The following is a 22,021-nucleotide window of genomic DNA, read 5'->3' as shown; positions in this document are numbered from 1 at the left end:
AGGAATGAATGTACCATTTATTGTTTGGTGAACAAATTGTATTTTGATTGGTAACAGTGACATCCAATTATATGCTACCACATCTTTTTTTCAAACTGTGAGCTTATATATAAATTCATGAAAATTCAGGAAAACATGATATTCTGATATTTGTTGCATTTATCTTCTTACAGATGAACAATAAATAAATAAATACCTCTACAACTGCTTTGTAATCCCTGGGTGTTTTGAGAATCATCACATTCCATAAAGATTTACTGGTGCACATTAATACAAAATGTACTCATTTTAGACAAATCTAAAAAAGTTTTCCCAATCTGAACTCTGACTCATTGCACTAGTTAAGCAAAATTTTATGATTTCAGGAGCATTTTGTGTATTGTATTAATTCCCCAAAATTTGCCTTAAAAAGTGCACTTGCTGTGAGATAAAGTTAAAGATAATGTAATCTTACAGAAGAAATGCACAGTGCATAGATTGTAAACTTTTATTAATGAGGTCAATTATATAACTGTTCTTCACGCAGTTGTTATAACTAACCTTTCTTTGACATCTTAAGCTTAAAGCAAACTGATAATTGTTTCATTACTGTATTTAACTTTTAAAAACAAATTATTCTTATTAATTAGAATATAAAATTAAAGCTTTTTGTTCTCAGAATTATAAATTTATAATAATCATAAGCAGAAAAATTATTATGTACTTGTAATGTTTACACCATAAACAATGAGGATGCTTGGCTAATAAAAGTACAATGTGGTTGATGTAAGACGTTTTCAATTTGCAGTACACTAAGAACAAAAAGGCACGAATAATTACTGTTTTTAAATGTCTAAGGATTACAATTTCGTACAAGTAAAAGAATCTATTAATCCTCCATTTAACCTTTCGGCGAAACATTCAGTGTCAACATATTAGGCAAGTTAGTATTACAAAGTGTAGTGACAATATTTTTATTTTTTATATTGTATATAGCAGGATGTTTGCCAACAATGAAGTTTCCTATTACCTGAAACTAGAAGCTTTATAGCGGTTTTCTAAGTGCAGATACAAATCTTAAATAAACTTAGGTGAAACAAACCTTTATAAGGTCATTAAAATTTTTATGTGCAATATCATCTAAGTCACCAAGACATTAATGCATTTTCATAGTTCCTTTCTACTAATGACTTTTGCAAATAATTCATAAGGTTAGGTCCAATATTTTGCTAATGATATTACAATAACCACTTTTCAAAGAAATGGAAAAATAATTAGTTTATTATCTTGAACAATTAATTTCTTGATTCCAGAAAGCAAAATGATTTACACATGACAACTTCATAAGAGAAACATATGTTACTCTTGACTTACGTTCATCATATGATTTTATGACAAAACACAAAACATAGTAACATGAAATACTGAATCTCCAACCAATTCTGGGAATTACTGACTGGCATATAGGTTCTCATGTCACAAAGATACGTAAGAAGTACGATTTTTATTACACACTGAAACATTTTGCAGACACAGGAAAAATGATAAAAGAACAGTTATGTGTCATTTCACTATAACTATTTTCAAACTACATCAAATCTTTAATTGTGCTACGCATTACACTCCCTGTAGATATTTTTTCTACATGTTTGTCATCTAGAGAAAGAATTCTTTTTCTACAGCAACAAGTTTAGTGGCACCATGTCAAATTGAAACATCTGGCAGAGGTACATTGCACTGAGATGTACTGTGCTATCAATGTGTTTTCTTTATTTTTCCTTTGTTTAGTAACAGTGATGTAACTCAGTTTTAAATTATTCTTTTTCCTTTTTAAGTGCACATGTGATAGTTGTCTCACTATTGCATCACTGATTTAACAATAGTGCTGTCCGCCCTGGTAGCTGAGTGGTCAGCGTGACAGACTGTCAATCCTAAGGGCCCGGGTTCAATTCCCGGCTGGGTCGGAAATTTTCTCCACTCAGGGACTGGGTGTTGTGTTGTCCTAATCATCATCATTTCATCCTCATCGACGCGCAGGTCACCGAAGTGGCGTCAAATCGAAAGACCTGCACCAGGCGAACAGTCTACCCGACGGGAGGCCCTAGCCACACGATATTTCCATTTCCAACAATAGTGCTACATATATTATTTGATAAAATTGATGAGGAATGAATAATTGTGGGGCTTTGTTATGTGAGAAAATTACATAATTTTTGCTTTCTGCATATTTTGGTTCGACTAGTAAGAAGAGTGAGGTGCTAGAGTGACTTATTATTTTCTCATAAGGAAATTAAAATATTAAACAAGTTATTAAATGAGAGAATGCATAACAGATGGCGAGTGCACTTACAATTTTGTTTAGCATAAAAATTTGAGCCTTCTCAACTATTATGAAGAATTGCAATTTGTAACAATATCACCTTCTAGTTTTAAAAACTGATGCCGGGCAGAGTGTGTTACCAATCATCTGCCTGTCAGATGTCATTAGCAACAGCTGAGGACAGTCTGTTGCAATCAGTTGTCAACATACTTTAATTGTTTCTTTGTCACTACTGCCTGTTACCAAGTGAGGTGCCATAATGGTAAAATATGGGACTCATATTGAGGACAGGAGGCTAAATTCACATTCACCAATCCTGATTTAGGTTTTCTGTGATTGTATCTAAATTGCTTAAGGTGAATTAGGGATGACTCCTTTGAAATGGCACAGCCAACATCCTTCCTTAATCTGAGCTTGTGTTCTGTACATACTGGGAACGTTCTCATTGGCACATAGAACTAATTTCTCTTCCATACTTCCATCTGCCTATTTGTGGATAATTTTAATTGTCTGTCTGCACCATACTGGTACTTCTGTTTAACATCGGTTGCCATTAAGTGCCCCTCTATTCATCATCAAGGTGCCATACCCACTTGTTACACATCTTCCAGTGATTTGACATTAGTAACTATTTATGTGTCATATATTGTCCGTTAAGAAATCTTTAACAATTGAAGTGCATTTTTTACTTATAGCTCTCCCTCCTCAGGTCCTACAGTAACATTTGGAATTTCCCCAAATATCACTAAGAATATCTTTCTCTCCAATATCTCCCAGTTAACAATGTCATCTTACAATGTGCCATGGCAGCACCAATATATATTTCCACACCAGGTGAGGCAACATTAAGACCAGCAGCAGCTGCATGACCAGGTCATGTCCCATGCAAAGATCAGCACTGTCAACTAAAACACTTAATTCAGTATTTGCAACAGGATGCGTTGTCGTTCCAACTCCAGGAATACTACATTGTTTATATCACAATTTCCTTCACTTTGCCTATAAAGAAGAATTGCAAATTCATCAACATGGACAAATACTCACTATTAATCTTCAAAATCAACAATACCAACTTATGAAATCGGGTATTGGGACTATATTCGAAAAACAGACCAGCCTGGATCATCCAAACTACATTTCATCTTCCCTATCCATCCAGAACCAAAATTCACATGGTCAAATCTCTCTCCATTTAAATCCAAACCCATATTCTCAATCTTCTCATATCTCAAATTACTTATGATAAGGATTCATTCATCTCTACATCTTTTTATAGGGTTATATTATGAACTGCTTTGACAATAATTCATTTTTCGTTTACTATTTCGATTTTCATAAGTCCTTGCACCTTGCTCATTGACATTCATTCCCAAGTCTTGAGCTACGTTTGGCCTACATACCACCTTCATGTCATCTAGAAATCAACCAATAGGTCTACTTATACTATTCTGTTAGTCTCAATTATAGCATCATCATCTACAACTGATTTTCTTATTCAAAATTGTACTTCATTAATACCACTGGAACAGAGTTAAAACATCTAAGGTATATTCCCAAACCCAACACTATCAATGTTTGTCGATTTTTTTGACGAGCTTGACACTCATCAACTCTGTAGCTCAGTGTTCTGCTACATGCAGGACACATGTTCGATCCCTAGTAATACCAGGGGTTTTTCGTAAGTGAGAGGACTGGAATGGAGTACACTCAGCCTCATGAAGCCAACTGAAGAGCTGCTCATACTCAAGTGAGAAGCTGATATCAGGTGGGAGACTGTGTTGACCCCGTGCCCCCATACCACAACCAAATGACAGTATTGGCAGAGGATGACATGGTGAGTACTAAATGGCATGACAAGATCAGAAGGCAGAACTTTACTTTAGCTTTAGGTGCTCACTCTTCATCATGGCAAGGAAACTTAATTCCGCATCAGCCAGTCCTTATCGCTCCTCTTATACAAATTTGTAATAATCCAACTGCCATCATCCCTCTTTGTCCCTATAATGCCAGTTGAAATGCACTCCAACCAGAACAGAAGTTACTACCTCAATTAATTCATTCAGTGTTCCTTGCCCCTGAATACTTCTTTTGTTTTTCAGTCTTGGCATAAAATATTGTTAGACCTGTGATAATCTTTCTCTATTTCAGCAAGTTTATATCCCACATTGAGTAGCTACCTATAACGGTTTAATTTTACATTCATGTGAAAATTGTACTTCTTTCATGGATGCAGCACATTTTGACTTCACCCAACTCACCACTCCAGTTTAAACAGTTCTTTTCTCTCCACATATCTTGGAACCTTTTACCTGAATGAACCAGTCCTGTGTTAAGTAACAACAACATTCCCTACACAACCATGCTATCTGAGAATAGAGACAGCAGCACCATCAATGGTAACAATCTATCTCTTTGACAACAATATACACGTTTCGAACTTCACCACAGTAACAATATATATCTATATGCATTCTCTGCAAACCTGTATGTAGAGCATGACAGATGGAATTTCCCACTGTGCCAGTTATTAGCTTCTTCTCGTTCCTTTCAAATGTGGAGTGCAGGAAAAATGAGTTGCAGTGCCTAAAGTGCTGTTTCGATTACATTAAATTACCTTTATTACCAATTCTCTGTCATTTGCCATCCACGGCTGGACAGACAGCATAAGTTCACAATAATGTAAAATATATAGCATGGATGCAATATTGCAATTTGAATTATCATACTACAATAGATATTGTAAAACAAAAGTAATAAGACAATCAATACTAAAACATGTTACAGTTACTATTACTATGTCAAAATCGTCTGCTGGCCATGGCCAGACAGATTGCATGATATGTTAACGATTATGTATCAAAACCACTACTAAAATTACTTTTCATGCCAATTGATCCGTAGCAAGGAGATCCTCTATGATGTGAAACATGTAAAAGAGCAAGAATACATAATAAATATATACAATGAAAAAGAAAACGAGCATGCTAATGTACCTTCCACAGATCCCAAGTGGAATAAACGTAGAAGGAATGTAATTAATGTAATCTTGTTCTAATGAGCCCTACAGCACTGTTACATAGGGAGTTGTAGTACCAGTGTATTCCTAGATTCTCGATGGCTTCTGAAACTTTCTTAAGTAGGCGTAGTAGGGAAAGTTTGCGTCTATTTTCAAGTGCTGCCAATTAGTTTCCTCTGCATCTCTGTAAAACTCTACCACGAGTCAAAAAAACCTGTGACCATTCGTGCTGCCCTTCTCTGTATGCGTTCAGTGTCAGATATTACTCATATCTGCTACAGTGGGGGTCCCATACACAGGAGTTATATGCTAGGTTGGGTCGCATGAGAGATTTACAGTAGAGCGTCGATTATCCGAACGTCGGTCAACCGAACGACCGCTTAACCGAACTGTGTACTTGCTCGCACCTGTTACCCTCCCACCTTATCGTCCATCATCCCCCTCACTCCCAAGTCGTATCCCACAGTAGTCGCCGCACTGGGCCACCGCTGGCGGAACATTGTTTTTAAAGGTAGGGACACACATTTCCGGACCGTGTCCGTGCCGAGACACGTCCGAGTATCGGCCGTCACCCGGACATCGAAATACATCATTAAAATAAATGTAGCGGGCTCCACTTGACCGGGCCGTGAACGGGGAACGCAACGGGCCCGGAGCCGGGCCGGGCGGGATTCGCCGTGTTTAATTTTTCACGTGACGGGCACGGCCTGACAGTAGAATTGTCTTGTGAGCTGTGCAACTGCGCAAGACTATTCTGCGTTCAAAACATGGATGTGGAACGACTAATAGAAGAAGTTCGTAAGTTTCCTGTTCTTTACGATCAGGGAAGTGAAAACTACAGGAATATCGAGTACAAAAATAGAGTTTGGAAGACAATTGCGACAGATCTACAGGTCAAAGGAAAGATAAAAACTATACAAGTTTTAATACCCGAAAGATATTTATTTACTTTTTATTTTACAAACAGATGTTTGGTTTATGTCATCGTTATATCGCCAAGGTGACATGTTCTTGCCATTCCATAGTCCCTTGTGGAGAATTCAGGAATTTTTTGAGTTGTTCTTGTACAGCAAATGCAGCATCTGTTGATCTCCCACGAATTCGAGGTAGGTTTTGAAGATTTGATGATCTTCCGGATTCCTCAGCAGTTTCCTTTTGATCCATCCTCTGTTCGGGCACCCTATAACCTTCGATTTTTCAAATAAAGTTGTACAGTACACACGCAGCCGTCACAATCATTGTAAGGTTATTAGGATCTCCCTGAAGAATTCGACATTTCTGTTGCAGTATACTGAATGCATTTATGGATATTCTTCTTGCCCGACTCAAACAATAATTAAATATAGCCTTGTCATTTGTTAAGTTCCTGCCAGGATATGGTCGCATCAAGTATGTTTTGAGAGGAAAAGCTTTATCGCCTACAATTACCATTGGAAATTCAACATCAGTTCCGCGTAAAGTTTTACTCTTTCGGACGCTAAGCGTACTGTTTTCCAATGACTTTCCAAGGTTTGAATTTACTAGAATGCCTCCATCAGACTTTTTTCCGTACGCTCTCACATCTATTGCAATAAAATTATAACGTGGGTTAACCAGAGCAAGAAGCACAATGGAATATGTTTTTTTGTAATTCCAATAGAGAGTTCCTGAGTTGTTTGGAGCCTGTATTGTTATGTGCTTTCCCTCTAAAGATGAAATGAGAAAATAATGAATTGTGGATCCATAATTTTCTTCTTCTTGTTTGCCTTCGTTCTTTTTCCTCTTCGTCTAAAGCAAGTGCTGTAAGTCCTAATTCACTATTACGAAAATTAGTGAACATTTTTTACGGCTTTCACAAACAGAAACACAGATCACCGCGTGCGAGTCACTACAAGGAACAACAAAGACGAGGACGTGCCCTGATCATGTGTGGCCCCTGCAGGGACGGACCGGAGCACGGCCGTCACTCGTCCGACGCTCGGCCCTGACACGGCCCGGACGTGTGTGTCCCGACCTTAATAGGCCTTCACAAGGCGCTGCTGACCGGCCAAGCCGCCAGTCGCTGTGTTTCAACAATCAGCACACTTCTGTCGGCTTGGCACTGGCAGTAGAAGGAGCGGTAGTATCAAAGCTGTTCATAGCAACAGCTGAGCCAGCCTAGAGTTGAGACGTGCCGCTCCGCGCAGTTCGAAGGATTGCGCGCCCCCAAGAACAGCTTCTCACGGTGCAAACAGTCACCTTCTGTTCTCTGTTACGACCACTTGTGTGCTGCTGCGTGAAGAAGTGAACTTGACGATACAAAATGCTTAAACGTAAACAAACGTGTTGTCCTTTTTATGAGGGACAAGTACGAGATTATTAAAAGGTCAGAAGAAGGTGAATCTGCAACCACTTTATCCAATGAGTACACGGTGGGGAAGTCGACAATTACGCATATAAAAAAAAAAACAAAAGACGAGCATAGCAAATTTTATAGCTATGCTTGATTCTACTGATGAATCAACAAGCCGTAATGTGTATATATTTTTGTTTAATAAACTGTGCCACGTACTATATATTCCTACTGAAGTTGCCTTTGTATGTTACTTTGTAATACTAAAAGAGACACCTGTTTTTATGAATAAATTTACTGTACAGTACTTCTTTTTGGCAAATAAACATGTACAGTTCGATTATCAGAACAAACCAGTTTTCCGAACACCCACGTCCCCCAATTACTTCGGATAATCGACGGTCTACTGTATAAGCAATCGTCATTTGTAGACTGATTTCATTTCCCCAATATTCTATCAGTGAACGGAAGCCTGCCACCTACTTTACATACAACTGAGATATGTGATCATTCTATTTCATATCCCTACAAAGCATTACTGCCACGTAAATGAGTTGACCGATTCCTGTTGTGACTCGTTGATACTCTAGTCATAGGATACAATTTTTTCGTTTTGTCAGTTTCTGCATACTCGCTAAGAAATAAATCAATGTGCAATGATTAAATTTTAGTTTGCCATCATTAGTTAAAATTTTCATTTTTGCATACAGCTGTGTGGTAGAAGAGCCTCTCATCAAGTAAATATCCCATAGTCAGGAAAATGAAATAATAAAAGAAAACGGTCTGTGGAATTTTTCATCGCTCGTTTTATAAGATTTTTAATTTAATGTATTTCTGTATTCTTCTTAGGTTAAGGAACTTTTTTGTTTCGTTGATTGCTTCACACCGTTCTGACATTTTGTTTCCTGCTTTTGCTTTCAATAGTTGGCTATATTACACCATGTGTTTAGAGGGGGAAGAAGCTGTTTACATTGGAAAACTGATATTTTAGGAAGTAATTCGAATGTAATCACTTTTTGATAAACCAAAACCAATAAAGATGGCAATAAATAAAATTTTGTTTATCAGAGTACAGTTGTCAAGCTTTAGATTATTCTGTTAATAACGTTTGCAATGGTTTAATCAAATGTCAAAATTTTGTTCAACTGTCATTTTGAATTGTATGGCTATAGTTTAGATGTAACGTCGTACAGAGTGGTGTTATTGTAGTTCTGCATGCTGTATAGGAACCTAAGTACTCTGCGAGTGTAGTTTGTAAACTGACAATTTACGGTAAATGAACAGGGTAGGGCGCAATGGAAGAACTACGGATGGTCGTTCAAGACGAAGGAAAATCGGCGAAACATTCGATTGCCTTTCACGTACCTCTTAACCAGACACAGCTAGACTCAGGTATGTTCTGTATGGTTCCATATGCTGAGCGTATGTTGAAGGTGTAGTAATAATGGAGCCTAGTTACGACGGTGTTGATAAACATTTGACAGCTGCCGACGAACTGCGCTGTCAATATGTCCAGTTAAATTTTATTAATCTGTTTCAATGTGCCTTCAGTGATATTGTAATCCAGATTTATTCGACTTCGTCGTTAATGTTTGGTTTGTTTATGAACTTAATTAATACTTGTATCTGGTTCATTTTTGATACTGTTGCTGCCTTTCTAGTTTCACAGATTTTTTTAATGTCAAGAAGAACCATGAGACATTCATACACATAACTTTTAAAATTCTTGAAAAAACTCCAAAAAGTTTTTAAATTTTATAATAATATATGTATTAAGAATTAGTTATAATTTTATGCTACATTAACACTGCAAATGTCAGTAAATTGACAAACCGAGGATCTTTTCATGTGTTTGAAAATTTCTGTTAGCTACATGGCAGTTGGCACTGTTTTATACGTTAATACAGTATGACGAATAATAACGTTTTGTACATAGGACTCAGTAGGCCTATTACATAGGCTATATAAAAATATTTTCTTTGAAACTATTTTGCAATCGAGGAAACAGTAAACAACTAATAGCAGATTTATAAACAGCAGACAGCAGCAGCTTTTTCCAGAGTAGCAGCTTTCTTATTAATTTATGCGACGGAAGTGTGAACTGCATGAAGCTGTATAGTGAAAGTCTTCTGTTAATACAGCCTGTACATTACATTTCTGTGATGTCTGTGTCTTGTACTAATGTGTACTTTAGCTCATTCCATATCACAGAAATCTCTCCTCCTTGGTGGGATCTACAGAGCATGCATTTTTTTTGTGGGTGATATACAATATATGTACACAATATGCACTAAAATACACCTTGGGGGTTTGTCTGTTATGTAGTACAGCATTTCTGAATTTGCCTTTTAGTTTTAGGGATTGCTAATGATAAATGCTTCACTCTGAAATGGACATCTATATCGCTACTTACCAATCTATTACAAAAATCTTTATTTTTCATTCAGATTTGTTGCTTTTTCCAGCTCTCAATCAGACTGTTGCCACTTAGATTCCAGCTATGCTACAGATCAGTCTATAACTACTACTTTAGATTTTGATGGGTAACGAGTGAGGTGGCGTGGTGATTAGCACACTGGGCTCGCATTCGGGAGGACGATGGTTCAAACCTGTGTCCGGACATCCTAATTTAGGTTTTCCATGATTTCCCTAAATCACTTGGCAGATGCTGGGATTGCTTCCTTTGAAAGGACACCACCGTTTTCCTTCCCCATCTCTCCGTAATCCTATGGTACCAATGACCTCTTTGATAGGTCATATTTCCTCCTCCTCCACCACCACCACCACCACCACCACCACCACTACGATTTTGTCCATTGTTTCAGAGAATGCATTTAGTATTGTGCTTTCTTTTTGCAATCACCTCAAGTGATTATTATATGATTACAGTCACCTCCAGGGATGATAATACCGTTGGGAATCATATGTGCTATCGAGCTCTGATTAGCTCTAGAGGTTTTGGTTACATATGGGGGTGAGTCAGGTGGTTAATATATAATTGAATCAAATATAAATTAATCTGTTAGTCTGGTGCACATATTATTGACATGTGGCAGTTCCTGTTCCTGTGAGTGTTAAGTGGGGACGAGAGGCGTGGCGGAAGCCGGGGATTGGGGTCGCTAGCTTCCACCATTAGTTATTATCACAATATTTGAGCATGAGGTACCTGATTCAGTTACAGTGTCTTACTACCAAGTTGCTTGCTGTAAATGTGTGAAACAAGGAGATTGACTGAACAATTCAAGAAAGGTCTCGAGTGTTTGTTTGGTACAAATAATATGTTGAGTGTCATGAGCACATTGAGAATGAGGGCAATTTCATCCCAAATTGTACAGGTCAAGAGTGAATGTGTCACATCATTATTTCAAAGTTTGCTGAAAAAGTTATGTATATTGAAGTTTCACATGATACCTCTCCAAAACTACAATATTTTGATTTTCTGATGATTTGCTGAAACACTACAGACCTCTCTAAATGAGAGTATTTGTGAAAATGTCTTAATGAAAGAGAAAATTGTAATAAAGAAGCCAAAAGTGATAAAGATCTGACTTTATTTTCAATAAATACTTTGTTCCCAATACATTTTTTTTTTAAAATAAACTATGAAAATTTGCAACTTTTTGCACGTTTTAAGATTACGTTTTGAAGATATGAATGGTCACAGGATGTTAACTGTGTTGAGAAATAATAAAGTGGAAAGACTGCTGACTGTCAGCTATGACATTAATGCATGAAATTCTTAAACTGTCAAAACATTTGTACATAAAGATGAAAGTCTGAAATATTTTGGTTATTTAGAAATTATTTTCTCCAAAACCTCTCTCCTAAATGTTTTAAAAGTTTCATGGTACATTAGTTGGTCATTGTACTTACGGACTGTACAATCAGAGTGGGCAATACTTATCTATACGAAGTGTGAGAAATTTTTTAGGTAAACCTAACTCTCCTCTCAAGGTCAAAAAATCATGGACACTCAAATATTTAAATTGTTTCCTGTTTTTAAGTAAATGTCATGCAAAACTGATATTTCTGAATCAAAATAATTTGTTTACAATGTTATAAGTGAGAATGTGCACACAGTCAAAGGTGATCCAACAAGAGCAGTACTTTGGAAATGGGAACTGCACCCTGATCTTTCGATGATGGCTGCTTAAAAGCATCAGCAGGACTATCAAGTGTCATAAAGGGGATGGCTATATCTTGCAGCTTATGAGAAACACTTACTTACTCTCCCGCCCACTACTGATTGTGATACACACAAGAAATGAAGTGGCTCACTACAAAGTCTTCTAATGTATGCCGTGGTCTCTGTAGTTCACACACAGTAACAGGGTGCATTTTGTGGAGAACTGTTCTTGCAATGTATGTGCCACTCTGGGCTGCAACCCAGTAGTGACTTGATTGAATCCCTACCACAAGCTGCATAGCTGACCCCTCGTTCTCTCTCTCCTTTCGTTTTTTTCTTTCTTTTTCTTTTTTTTTTTAAACAGAGTTCCTATAATGCACTCTCATTTATAAGTAAGAGTTTCATGTTTATTACTAATGTTGATATGATGTGACAAATCCAGTAGCAGCTCTTATAGCATCAACAGTGTCATGCTGGAGATTAAATCTTGTTGCAAGATGTTTACAGAGACATCCTGCCCCATCACATGCACTTTTTCCATGACCTGTTGCTGAAAACATCCGATTTCTTTTTTTGCCTGTATTCCTGTACTACAGTGTTGACCAAGCTCGTAAAGCTGAAAGCAGTTTTTGAGATGAGATGCTGCACCATGTCAGATACACATGGTCTCTAGAACCTGTGTCATCAATTATCATGCTGACATAATAGCATGGATGTGCACTGTCGTGAATGAGATCGTCACTGACAATATCAAAATAGTTTGATGTTCCAAGGAAGTGAGCAACATATGTGAGTACTTATACCCGTGATGTGTGCCTGTGGTATCTTCGAATTTCATTCTGCAAAGCAACAGACCAGTTCTCAGCAAGGTCGAAATAAAAAACTAATATGCCAGTATTCTGTGATGTCTCTGAATCCTCCAGAAATGGTGGTGAGCTATTCCTTTCGTGACCCAATGCCTAACCTCTGTAGCAAACTTCTCTGGCTCTACTTTTTCAGCAACTCTCCTCCCTTCCACAATGCACAGGTCACGTCATTGTCGGTATCCTGAAGGTGTAATGCTTCAACAGTCATCACTTCAGCACCAGGACACATTGCACACTCCTGCAATCAACATTTATCTTGCAGCTCTTGGCGTATACACAAAAGCATCAGGTTATCTTTGTGTACTCCTTGCTTGTGACACTGTTTATGGTGAAACAAAAAGTTTCAAATTAGTGCAGTAAATACATGTGCATACTTCCTTTACTGGCTGGCATTTTACCCATTTTGGCTGTAAGGAATGGATTCTGTGAGACCAGTTCTTAAATATGGATTCTCCTGTTTCATTAGGAGATATGCTTGTCTTATTGATATTATCGTATATCTTTTTACCTTTATCACCATTTTCATTAACAGAAATAACATCAGCCTGGCTAGGATTTTGCCTGCTGCAGTCTTTGTCATCACTTAGGTAATGTTACAGAACAACAGTAAGTGTGTCGTCTTGCAATGGATGTCCACAGTAAGAATCTGGGCATGCCCAAATATCTTTCTCATTCTTTATTTTACAAGCTTTTGAAATCAAATAATGTGAGTTATGTGGATTTGTATTTCTGTATCTGCTGCTTAGACTAGCTGCCTGGTATCAGTGTCAGTCACTGTACCTTCTTAATATAGGTGGCTGCTGATTTAGTAGTATTTAGGTTTTGAAACCACACCATGTTTCATGCACATATTACTATCTTCATGTTCTGCATCAAGTGTGTCTACTTTACACACTTCACAAAGTTTTGAAGATGTTGCTTGTGTAAAACTTGTTTCAATTTCTTCCACTTTTCTTTCTTCACACTGTTTTCTTCTTGTGCTTTTTTCATTTCCTGGGCGTTCAAGAGGGGATATAGTAGTGAGTGTAGCAATTTCTGTACAATGGATGTGATGCTAGAACTTGAGGACCAAGATATTTCTGTATTACCTCTGACAGATTTCCAACAACTGTGAAGTGTTTGTCACTTTTGTTAAATACCACTTTCTTGTGTCTTTTTTCATAATCCACACACCTCACTCTTTCACTGCTGTATTTCCTCACAGACATTGCATCTAATAAAAAGTTCAAACCATACACAAAACTCAATGAAGAATGGCTTAAGTGCAAGTTCTCACTCATTTGCTATGGACAGAAGAGCGATGGAAACAGTGTTGCCAAAATGCATATTTCACACTAGAAATTCAGTGATGCAGAATGTTGAAAATTTTTTAACACTTTACACAGAAAAATATTGCCCACTGTGTCTGCACTGACTAGTAACATACTAAACAAACAATATTTTGTGTAATTCTCAAAAGTTTTTGGATGGTGGTTTATGAGTGAATAATTCTTAAAAATGCAATTTTTTTCCATTTTTAGTAATAGATATTTACATAATACTGATGGCTGGAGCAGAGAAGATACTGTTTATAATTACATCTACATCTACATCTACATTGATACTCCGCAAGCCACCCAACGGTGTGTGGCGGAGGGCACTTTACGTGCCACTGTCATTACCTCCCTTTCCTGTTCCAGTCGCGTATGGTTCGCGGGAAGAACGACTGTCTGAAAGCCTCCGTGCGCGCTCTAATCTCTCTAATTTTACATTCGTGATCTCCGCGGGAGGTATAAGTAGGGGGAAGCAATATATTCGATACCTCATCCAGAAACGCACCCTCTCGAAACCTGGACAGCAAGCTACACCGCGATGCAGAGCGCCTCTCTTGCAGAGTCTGCCACTTGAGTTTATTAAACATCTCCGTAACGCTATCACGGTTACCAAATAACCCGGTGACAAAACGCGCCGCTCTTCTTTGGATCTTTTCTATCTCCTCCGCCAACCCGACCTGGTACGGATCCCACACTGATGAGCAATACTCAAGTATAGGTCGAACGAGTGTTTTGTAAGCCACCTCCTTTGTTGATGGACTACATTTTCTAAGCACTCTCCCAATGAATCTCAACCTGGTACCCGCCTTACCAACAATTAATTTCATATGATCATTCCACTTCAAATCGTTCCGTACGCATACTCCCAAATATTTTACAGAAGTAACTGCTACCAGTGTTTGTTCCGCTATCATATAATCATACAATAAAGGATCCTTCTTTCTATGTATTCGCAATACATTACATTTGTCTATGTTAAGGGTCAGTTGCCACTCCCTGCACCAAGTGCCTATCCGCTGCAGATCTTCCTGTATTTCGCTACAATTTTCTAATGCAGCAACTTCTCTGTATACTACAGCATCATCCGCAAAAAGCCGCATGGAACTTCCGACACTATCTACTAAGTCATTTATATATATTGTGAAAAGCAATGGTCCCATAACACTCCCCTGTGGCACGCCAGAGGTTACTTTAACGTCTGTAGACGTCTCTCCATTGATAACAACATGCTGTGTTCTGTTTGCTAAAAACTCTTCAATCCAGCCACACAGCTGGTCTGATATTCCGTAGGCTCTTACTTTGTTTATCAGGCGACAGTGCGGAACTGTATCGAACGCCTTCCGGAAGTCAAGAAAAATAGCATCTACCTGGGAGCCTGTATCTAATATTTTCTGGGTCTCATGAACAAATAAGGCGAGTTGGGTCTCACACGATCGCTGTTTCCGGAATCCATGTTGATTCCTACATAGTAGATTCTGGGTTTCCAGAAATGACATGATACGCGAGCAAAAAACATGTTCTAAAATTCTACAAGAGATCGACGTAAGAGATATAGGTCTATAGTTTTGCGCATCTGCTCGACGACCCTTCTTGAAGACTGGGACTATCTGTGCTCTTTTCCAATCATTTGGAACCCTCCGTTCCTCTAGAGACTTGCGGTACACGGCTGTTAGAAGGGGGGGCAAGTTCTTTCGCGTACTCTGTGTAGAATCGAATTGGAATCCCGTCAGGTCCAGTGGACTTTCCTCTATTGAGTGATTCCAGTTGCTTTTCTATTCCTTGGACACTTATTTCGATGTCAGCCATTTTTTCGTTTGTGCGAGGATTTAGAGAAGGAACTGCAGTGCGGTCTTCCTCTGTGAAACATCTTTGGAAAAAGGTGTTTAGTATTTCAGCTTTACGCGTGTCATCCTCTGTTTCAATGCCATCATCATCCCGTAGTGTCTGGATATGCTGTTTCGAGCCACTTACTGATTTAACGTAAGACCAGAACTTCCTAGGATTTTCTGTCAAGTCGGTACATAGAATTTTACTTTCGAATTCAATGAACGCTTCACGCATAGCCCTCCTTACGCTAACTTTGACATCGTTTAGCTTCTGTTTGTCTGAGAGGTTTTGGCTGCGTTTAAACTTGGAGTGGAGCTCTCTTTGCTTTCGCAGTAGTTTCCTAACTTTGTTGTTGTACCACGGTGGGTTTTTCCCATCCCTCACAGTTTTACTCGGCACGTACCTGTCTAAAACGCATTTTACGATTGCCTTGAACTTTTTCCATAAACACTCAACATTGTCAGTGTCGGAACAGAAATTTTCGTTTTGATCTGTTAGGTAGTCTGAAATCTGCCTTCTATTACTCTTGCTAAACAGATAAACCTTCCTCCCTTTTTTTATATTCCTATTAACTTCCATATTCAGGGATGCTGCAACGGCCTTATGATCACTGATTCCCTGTTCTGTACATACAGAGTCAAAAAGTTCGGGTCTGTTTGTTAGCAGTAGGTCCAAGATGTTATCTCCACGAGTCGGTTCTCTGTAATGTCAGTCTTCTATCTGGTAATATGAAAGAAAAGATAGCCTTCTGTGTGTTTCCAAATTAAAAAAAAAGGTGCAAAAATTAACTCAAATTTTATATTTTCTTTTTAAATTTGTAAGTTAAAGGAAGCCCATAAGCGTGCGGGTGTCAACAAAATTTCAACACACCAAGAGGGAGCTTTAATGCAAAACATCTGCTCGGTCTCCAGTACTTTTGTTTTAATAGTTTTATATATTCTGTTGTTCTCTACTGTTTTAAGAGTTATTTACAAAATATACATTTTTAAAAGGGCCATACCGTTTACAAAAATTAAGATAAAATGAAAATACTTTATTTCTTAACACTTGTGATACACAGGGCTAATTTTCTTTTCTAGAGAAATTCGTGACCACGAGTTGACTTGACTTGTATGATTTGAGATGAAATAACCCATGAGAGTTATGATCGCTGACTCTGCACAGGTGTCAGACAATAAACAATATTATGGCAAGATTTTGACCAAAGTTAGACAGGCATATTGCCGCAAACAGTGTGAGTTATTGATGAGAGAGAAGTGATTCTTCTGCAAGGCAGTGCATGTCCCCATACAGCAGCTCTCGCCAAACAAAAATTTAAGCATCTCAACTGGGAAACACTTCAACACTCTCCCATAGCCCTGACCTATCTCCCTTTAACTTTTATGTCTTTTATCCACTCCATTAAGCTATGGGACATAAAAGGTACAACGATGGCACTGTGCGTACCACACTCTCTTCTTGTTCCTGTCGCAAGTGGTTCATGGGAAGAAAGATTGCTGACAGGCCTCTGTGTGAACTTGAATCTCTCTAAATTTACGTTCATGGTCTTTTCACAAAATATATAGCGGAGAGAGCAACAGATTGGTAGACTCTTCTAGGAATGTATGCCCTCGGAATTTTTAACAGTAAAGCACACCGTGATGTGGAATGCCTCATTTATAGCACCTGCAACTAGAGTTGGCTGTGCATCTCCATAACACTAAGAGGAAGCAATAGATTTGTTGGTTCTTCTAGGAACGTACACTGTTGGAACTTCAACAGTAAAACATACTGGTGATGCAGAATGCCTCTTTTGGAGCCTCTGCTACTGAAGTTGGCTGATTGTCTTTAATGCTTTCATGCTTACTAAATGAATGTGTAACCAAGTGCTTTTCTTTTCTTTGGATCTTCTCTTTTTCTTCTATCAATCCTATCTGATGAGCAGTACTAAAGTATTAGCTGAATGAGGGTTTTGTAAGCTTCCTCCTTAGTGGGCCGACTAAATTTCTTGAGGATTCTTCCAATAAATCTCAGACTGACATCTGCCTCACATGCATTAAGATTTATGTGGTCGTTCCATTTAAATTGCTCCTTACACCTGATTATAGATATTTTATGGACATGGTCACTTTCAGTAATAGTTCTGCAAACTTGTAATCACATGATAATGGTTCTCTCTGCCTATATATGTGCAATATGTCACACTTGTTTATCCTGAGGATCAACTCCCAGTCTCTACACCAACCATCATTCCTGCACATGTCTTTCTGCATTTTACTATAATTTTTTAGTGTTACAACGTCTGTGTATACAATAGCATCACCTGCAAAAAGCCTTATGCAGTTTCTGATATTATCCACTAGGTCATTTATGTATACTATGAAAAGTACGAGGTGCATTCAAGTTCTAAGGCCTCCGATTTTTTTTCTAATTAACTACTCACCCGAAATCGATGAAACTGGCGTTACTTCTCGATGTAATTGCCCTGCAGACGTACACATTTTTCACAACGCTGACGCCATTAATCCATGGCAGCAGCAAAGGCTTCTTTAGGAGTCTGTTTCGACCACTGGAAAATCGCTGAGGCAATAGCTGCACGGCTGGTGAATGTGCGGCCACAGAGAGTGTCTTTCATTGTTGGAAAAAGCCAAAAGTCACTAGGAGCCAGGTCAGGTGAGTAGGGAGCATGAGGAATCACTTCAAAGTTGTTATCACGAAGAAACTGTTGCGTAACGTTAGATCGATGTGCGGGTGCGTTGTCTTGGTGAAACAGCACACGCGCAGCCCTTCCCGGACGTTTTTGTTGCAGTGCAGGAAGGAATTTGTTCTTCAAAACATTTTCGTAGGATGCACCTGTTACCGTAGTGCCCTTTGGAACGCAATGGGTAAGGATTACGCCCTCGCTGTCCCAGAACATGGACACCATCATTTTTTCAGCACTGGTGGTTACCCGAAATTTTTTTGGTGGCGGTGAATCTGTGTGCTTCCATTGAGCTGACTGGCGCTTGGTTTCTGGATTGAAAATGGCATCCACGTCTCATCCATTGTCACAACCGACGAAAAGAAAGTCCCATTCATGCTGTCGTTGTGCGTCAACATTGCTTGGCAACGTGCCACACGGGCAGCCATGTGGTCGTCCGTCAGCATTCGTGGCACCCACCTGGATGACACTTTTCGCATTTTCAGGTCGTCATGCAGGATTGTGTGCACAGAACTGACAGAAATGCCAACTCTGGAGGCGATCTGTTCAACAGTCATTCGGCGATCTCCCAAAACAATTCTCTCCACTTTCTCGATCATGTCATCAGACCGGCTTGTGCGAACCCGAGGTTGTTCTGGTTTGTTGTCACACGATGTTCTGCCTTCATTAAACTGTCGCACCCACGAACCCACTTTCGACACATCCATAGCTCCATCACCACATGTCTCCTTCAACTGTCAATGAATTTCAATTGGTTTCACACCACGCAAATCCAGAAAATGAATGATTGCACGCTGTTCAAGTAAGGAAAACGTCGCCATTTTAAGTATTTAAAACAGTTCTCATTCTCGTCGCTGGCGGCAAAATTCCATCTGCCATACGGTGCTGCCATCTCTGGGACGTATTGACAATGAATGCGGCCTCATTTTAAAACAATGCGCATATTTCTATCTCTTTCCAGTCCGGATAGAACTTGAATGCACCTCGTAATGGCACTATAACACTCCCTATGGATATGCCAGAAGTTACTTTTGTGTGTGAAGATTTCTCTCTGTTGAGAATGCCATGCTGTGTTGGCTTTGTTAGAAACCCTTCGGTCCAGTTGTACAGTTGGTCTTTTATTCCATACACTCATTTTTTGTTCACTAGGTGGCAATACGGAGCTGTATCAAATACCTACAACAAGGGAAGGAAGACATTAACGTGGGTGCTGATGTCTGTACTTTCTGGGTCTTGTGGATGAACAGAGCGAGCAGGCTTTCACATGATTTTTGTTTCAGAACCTGTACTGATCCCTACAGAATAATTTTCAGTCTCCAGAAACGTCATAATATGCAAGCGTAAAATATTCCAAAATTCTAAAGAGATATGGGCTTACAGTTCTGTGCATCTGTTTGATGACCCTACTTGAAACTGGGAATGGACTGAGCCCTTTTCCAATAATTGGGAATACTTCACTCCTCCCGTGACCTACAGTACACTGCTGCTATAGTTGGATGATGATTGAGTTTGGGCTTGTTCTGCTTAGCGATGTCATGCATACTCCAATAGTCAATGACCGTTCAGCAGTGTTCTGAGTGCTCTGCTCTGAGTGCCGTAATTAATGCAAGCATTAAATGTGATCGTAGTGAGTTGTTTAGTGAATTTCTATTTAATTTGTTGTGAGTTATTATTGCTGACGATGGTGGTAAGTGATAAATCCTGCATAAGTAAGCGAGAGACATAATTTGAACGATATATGCTTGCTTCAAGCAGAAAGCACACGCACGTGTGTACCGCAACCTCGGCATGCACAAACCCCCTTCATTCTTGGATTGGACTATAGAAGAGGAGCTAGTTCTTTCGAATATTCACAGTTACTTTTGCTCCTGTACCTTGTTATATGAAGTTTGATGAGATAAAAACTTACAGGGACTTTAGAAACTTGACTTCTTTGGCCACATTTTTATTTACTGGTAGTAAACTCCAGAACTTTGTGATCTGAGTGTATGTTACTGGATTTAGAAGAGTACTTTAATCAGGAAAAGTGAGATAAATTGAGCTATAAGAAGTAAAGTGAAAAAAAATGAAGGCCAAATAGAATTTAAATCAGGGCATAAGATTTATTACAGACAAACAGAGCAGAGAGGAAATTCAGAAGCAGTCTTGATTGAACTTCATTTCATGCCATGGGTTTTGATGCCAGTTTTGTCAGTAAGCAGCTTTGCCGATAATGTCACACTACTGTCTCACTGAGGCTTTGATAAATCTAGTTGAAACTAACTCTCTCCCTCTTTCTCTTCTTCCTGGAGATAATTACATTCCTTGTGTCTGTACCCAGCATAAGCTGTCTACATGTGGACATGCCCAGTTTAAATTCTGGATGAAACCCATTTGAGTTATTTAAATACCTGTGCTGAACAACATAGAAGTTGTGTAAAACACAATTCTTATAAGATAACTGCATTGGGAATCTGCAAGTATGGAGATTCCAGATTGAAATTTCATTGTACACACTTGTAATCACAGTACAACGTACAACTTTTTTTTTTTTTTTTGTAAGTAATTATGTGATCATAACATAATTGTCCATCAGCAGAGTTCAACAGTCAATGTGCCTGACTGCTACTGGATCGCCAGGGTTCAGTTCCAAGTGTTAGACAGTTTTTTCCATTGGACTAGTCGACCATAGGTCTTCTCAGTTACTGTTTGTCATTGAGGTGTACCATGTGCATTGTCCAGCTGTTTGCAGCTTGTACTCAGATTTGTCTCACCATCATGGATGTTATCCTTTCACCCTCTCTGGGTCATCTTTCTGTTCTGGCTCCATCAGGTGTAGATGCCTGACACACAAGCCACCCAACTCTTGTTAATTGAAAGGGCTTGCATCTGAAGCAGCCTGGGGATGCAGGACCACATCTTTGTGGGGTTGGGTCATTGTGGTTTGTTGAGGCGAGGGAGCAGGTCAATGGTAGCATTGACAAACATCATCAAAAGCCAAAACATTTTATTAAAACTCATGTGACTACACTTGCTGTGTCTCGGGGAAGGCTGTGGCCACCCTCCTTCACAACTTGTGGCGAGGATGGTGCTTGGCGACAGTGAGCTGTTGGCTACTAATGCATGGTGTTGTCAGTTGGGAATGCTGACTCCAGACGCTTATGCCATGGCACACAGCCTAGTTAGTGGGACAAGGTCACTTGCGGATGAGGCCAGTGGCCCTGAAAACTGCCGAATTGTTTGCAGGGGATGCCACCTTCCAGTGGTGGATCTTGCCCTGGGTTTTGCACCTAGGTATATGCCCGCACCAGCACGGAAGGCTGGGCAGTTGTACCACCTCTGTCACATTCTGCTGCCCTATATGGCAGGAGTGTGGTTGCTGCTGGAGTTGGCCAGTAGGCAGCCACTGGTGGAGAAATACCAATTCCAAGGAGGAAGATTTGGCACGAACTCCAGGTACAGCATTGGAAGCTAGGACTTGTTGTGGATTTGTGCTCTTTCATATTGCCTGGCCTTCCAGCATGGGTCTGTTGTCTCCAAAGCTATTGATACACTTGCTGATGTCTGTGCTAAAATTAAGTTATCTATACCAGTTTACAGCCCA

The 22,021-nt window shown here is 39.1% G+C and overlaps 1 protein-coding gene across 5 annotated transcripts in view; it reads left to right on the top strand.

Annotated features, from left to right (window-relative positions):
• The first annotated feature begins 8,570 nt into the window (after positions 1-8,570).
• Positions 8,571-22,021, top strand: part of LOC124615778 (S phase cyclin A-associated protein in the endoplasmic reticulum) — a 590,398-nt gene continuing 576,947 nt past the window's right edge. For 4 of the 5 annotated variants that reach the window (XM_047143883.1, XM_047143882.1, XM_047143881.1 and 1 more), the window contains exon 1: positions 8,749-9,018. In XM_047143883.1, the coding sequence (XP_046999839.1) occupies positions 8,922-9,018 (97 nt within the window). In that variant the 5' untranslated portion in view covers positions 8,749-8,921. Of the gene's footprint in view, positions 8,621-8,748; positions 9,019-22,021 lie in introns of those variants that run through there. The other variant, XM_047143880.1, reaches the window with a different exon arrangement.

Source organism: Schistocerca americana, chromosome 5, assembly GCF_021461395.2.
Source record: "Schistocerca americana isolate TAMUIC-IGC-003095 chromosome 5, iqSchAmer2.1, whole genome shotgun sequence".
Classification (NCBI taxonomy): Eukaryota; Metazoa; Arthropoda; class Insecta; order Orthoptera; family Acrididae; genus Schistocerca; species Schistocerca americana.
Note: the sequence above shows the minus strand (reverse complement) of the source record. Positions and strands in the feature narration are given on the sequence as shown.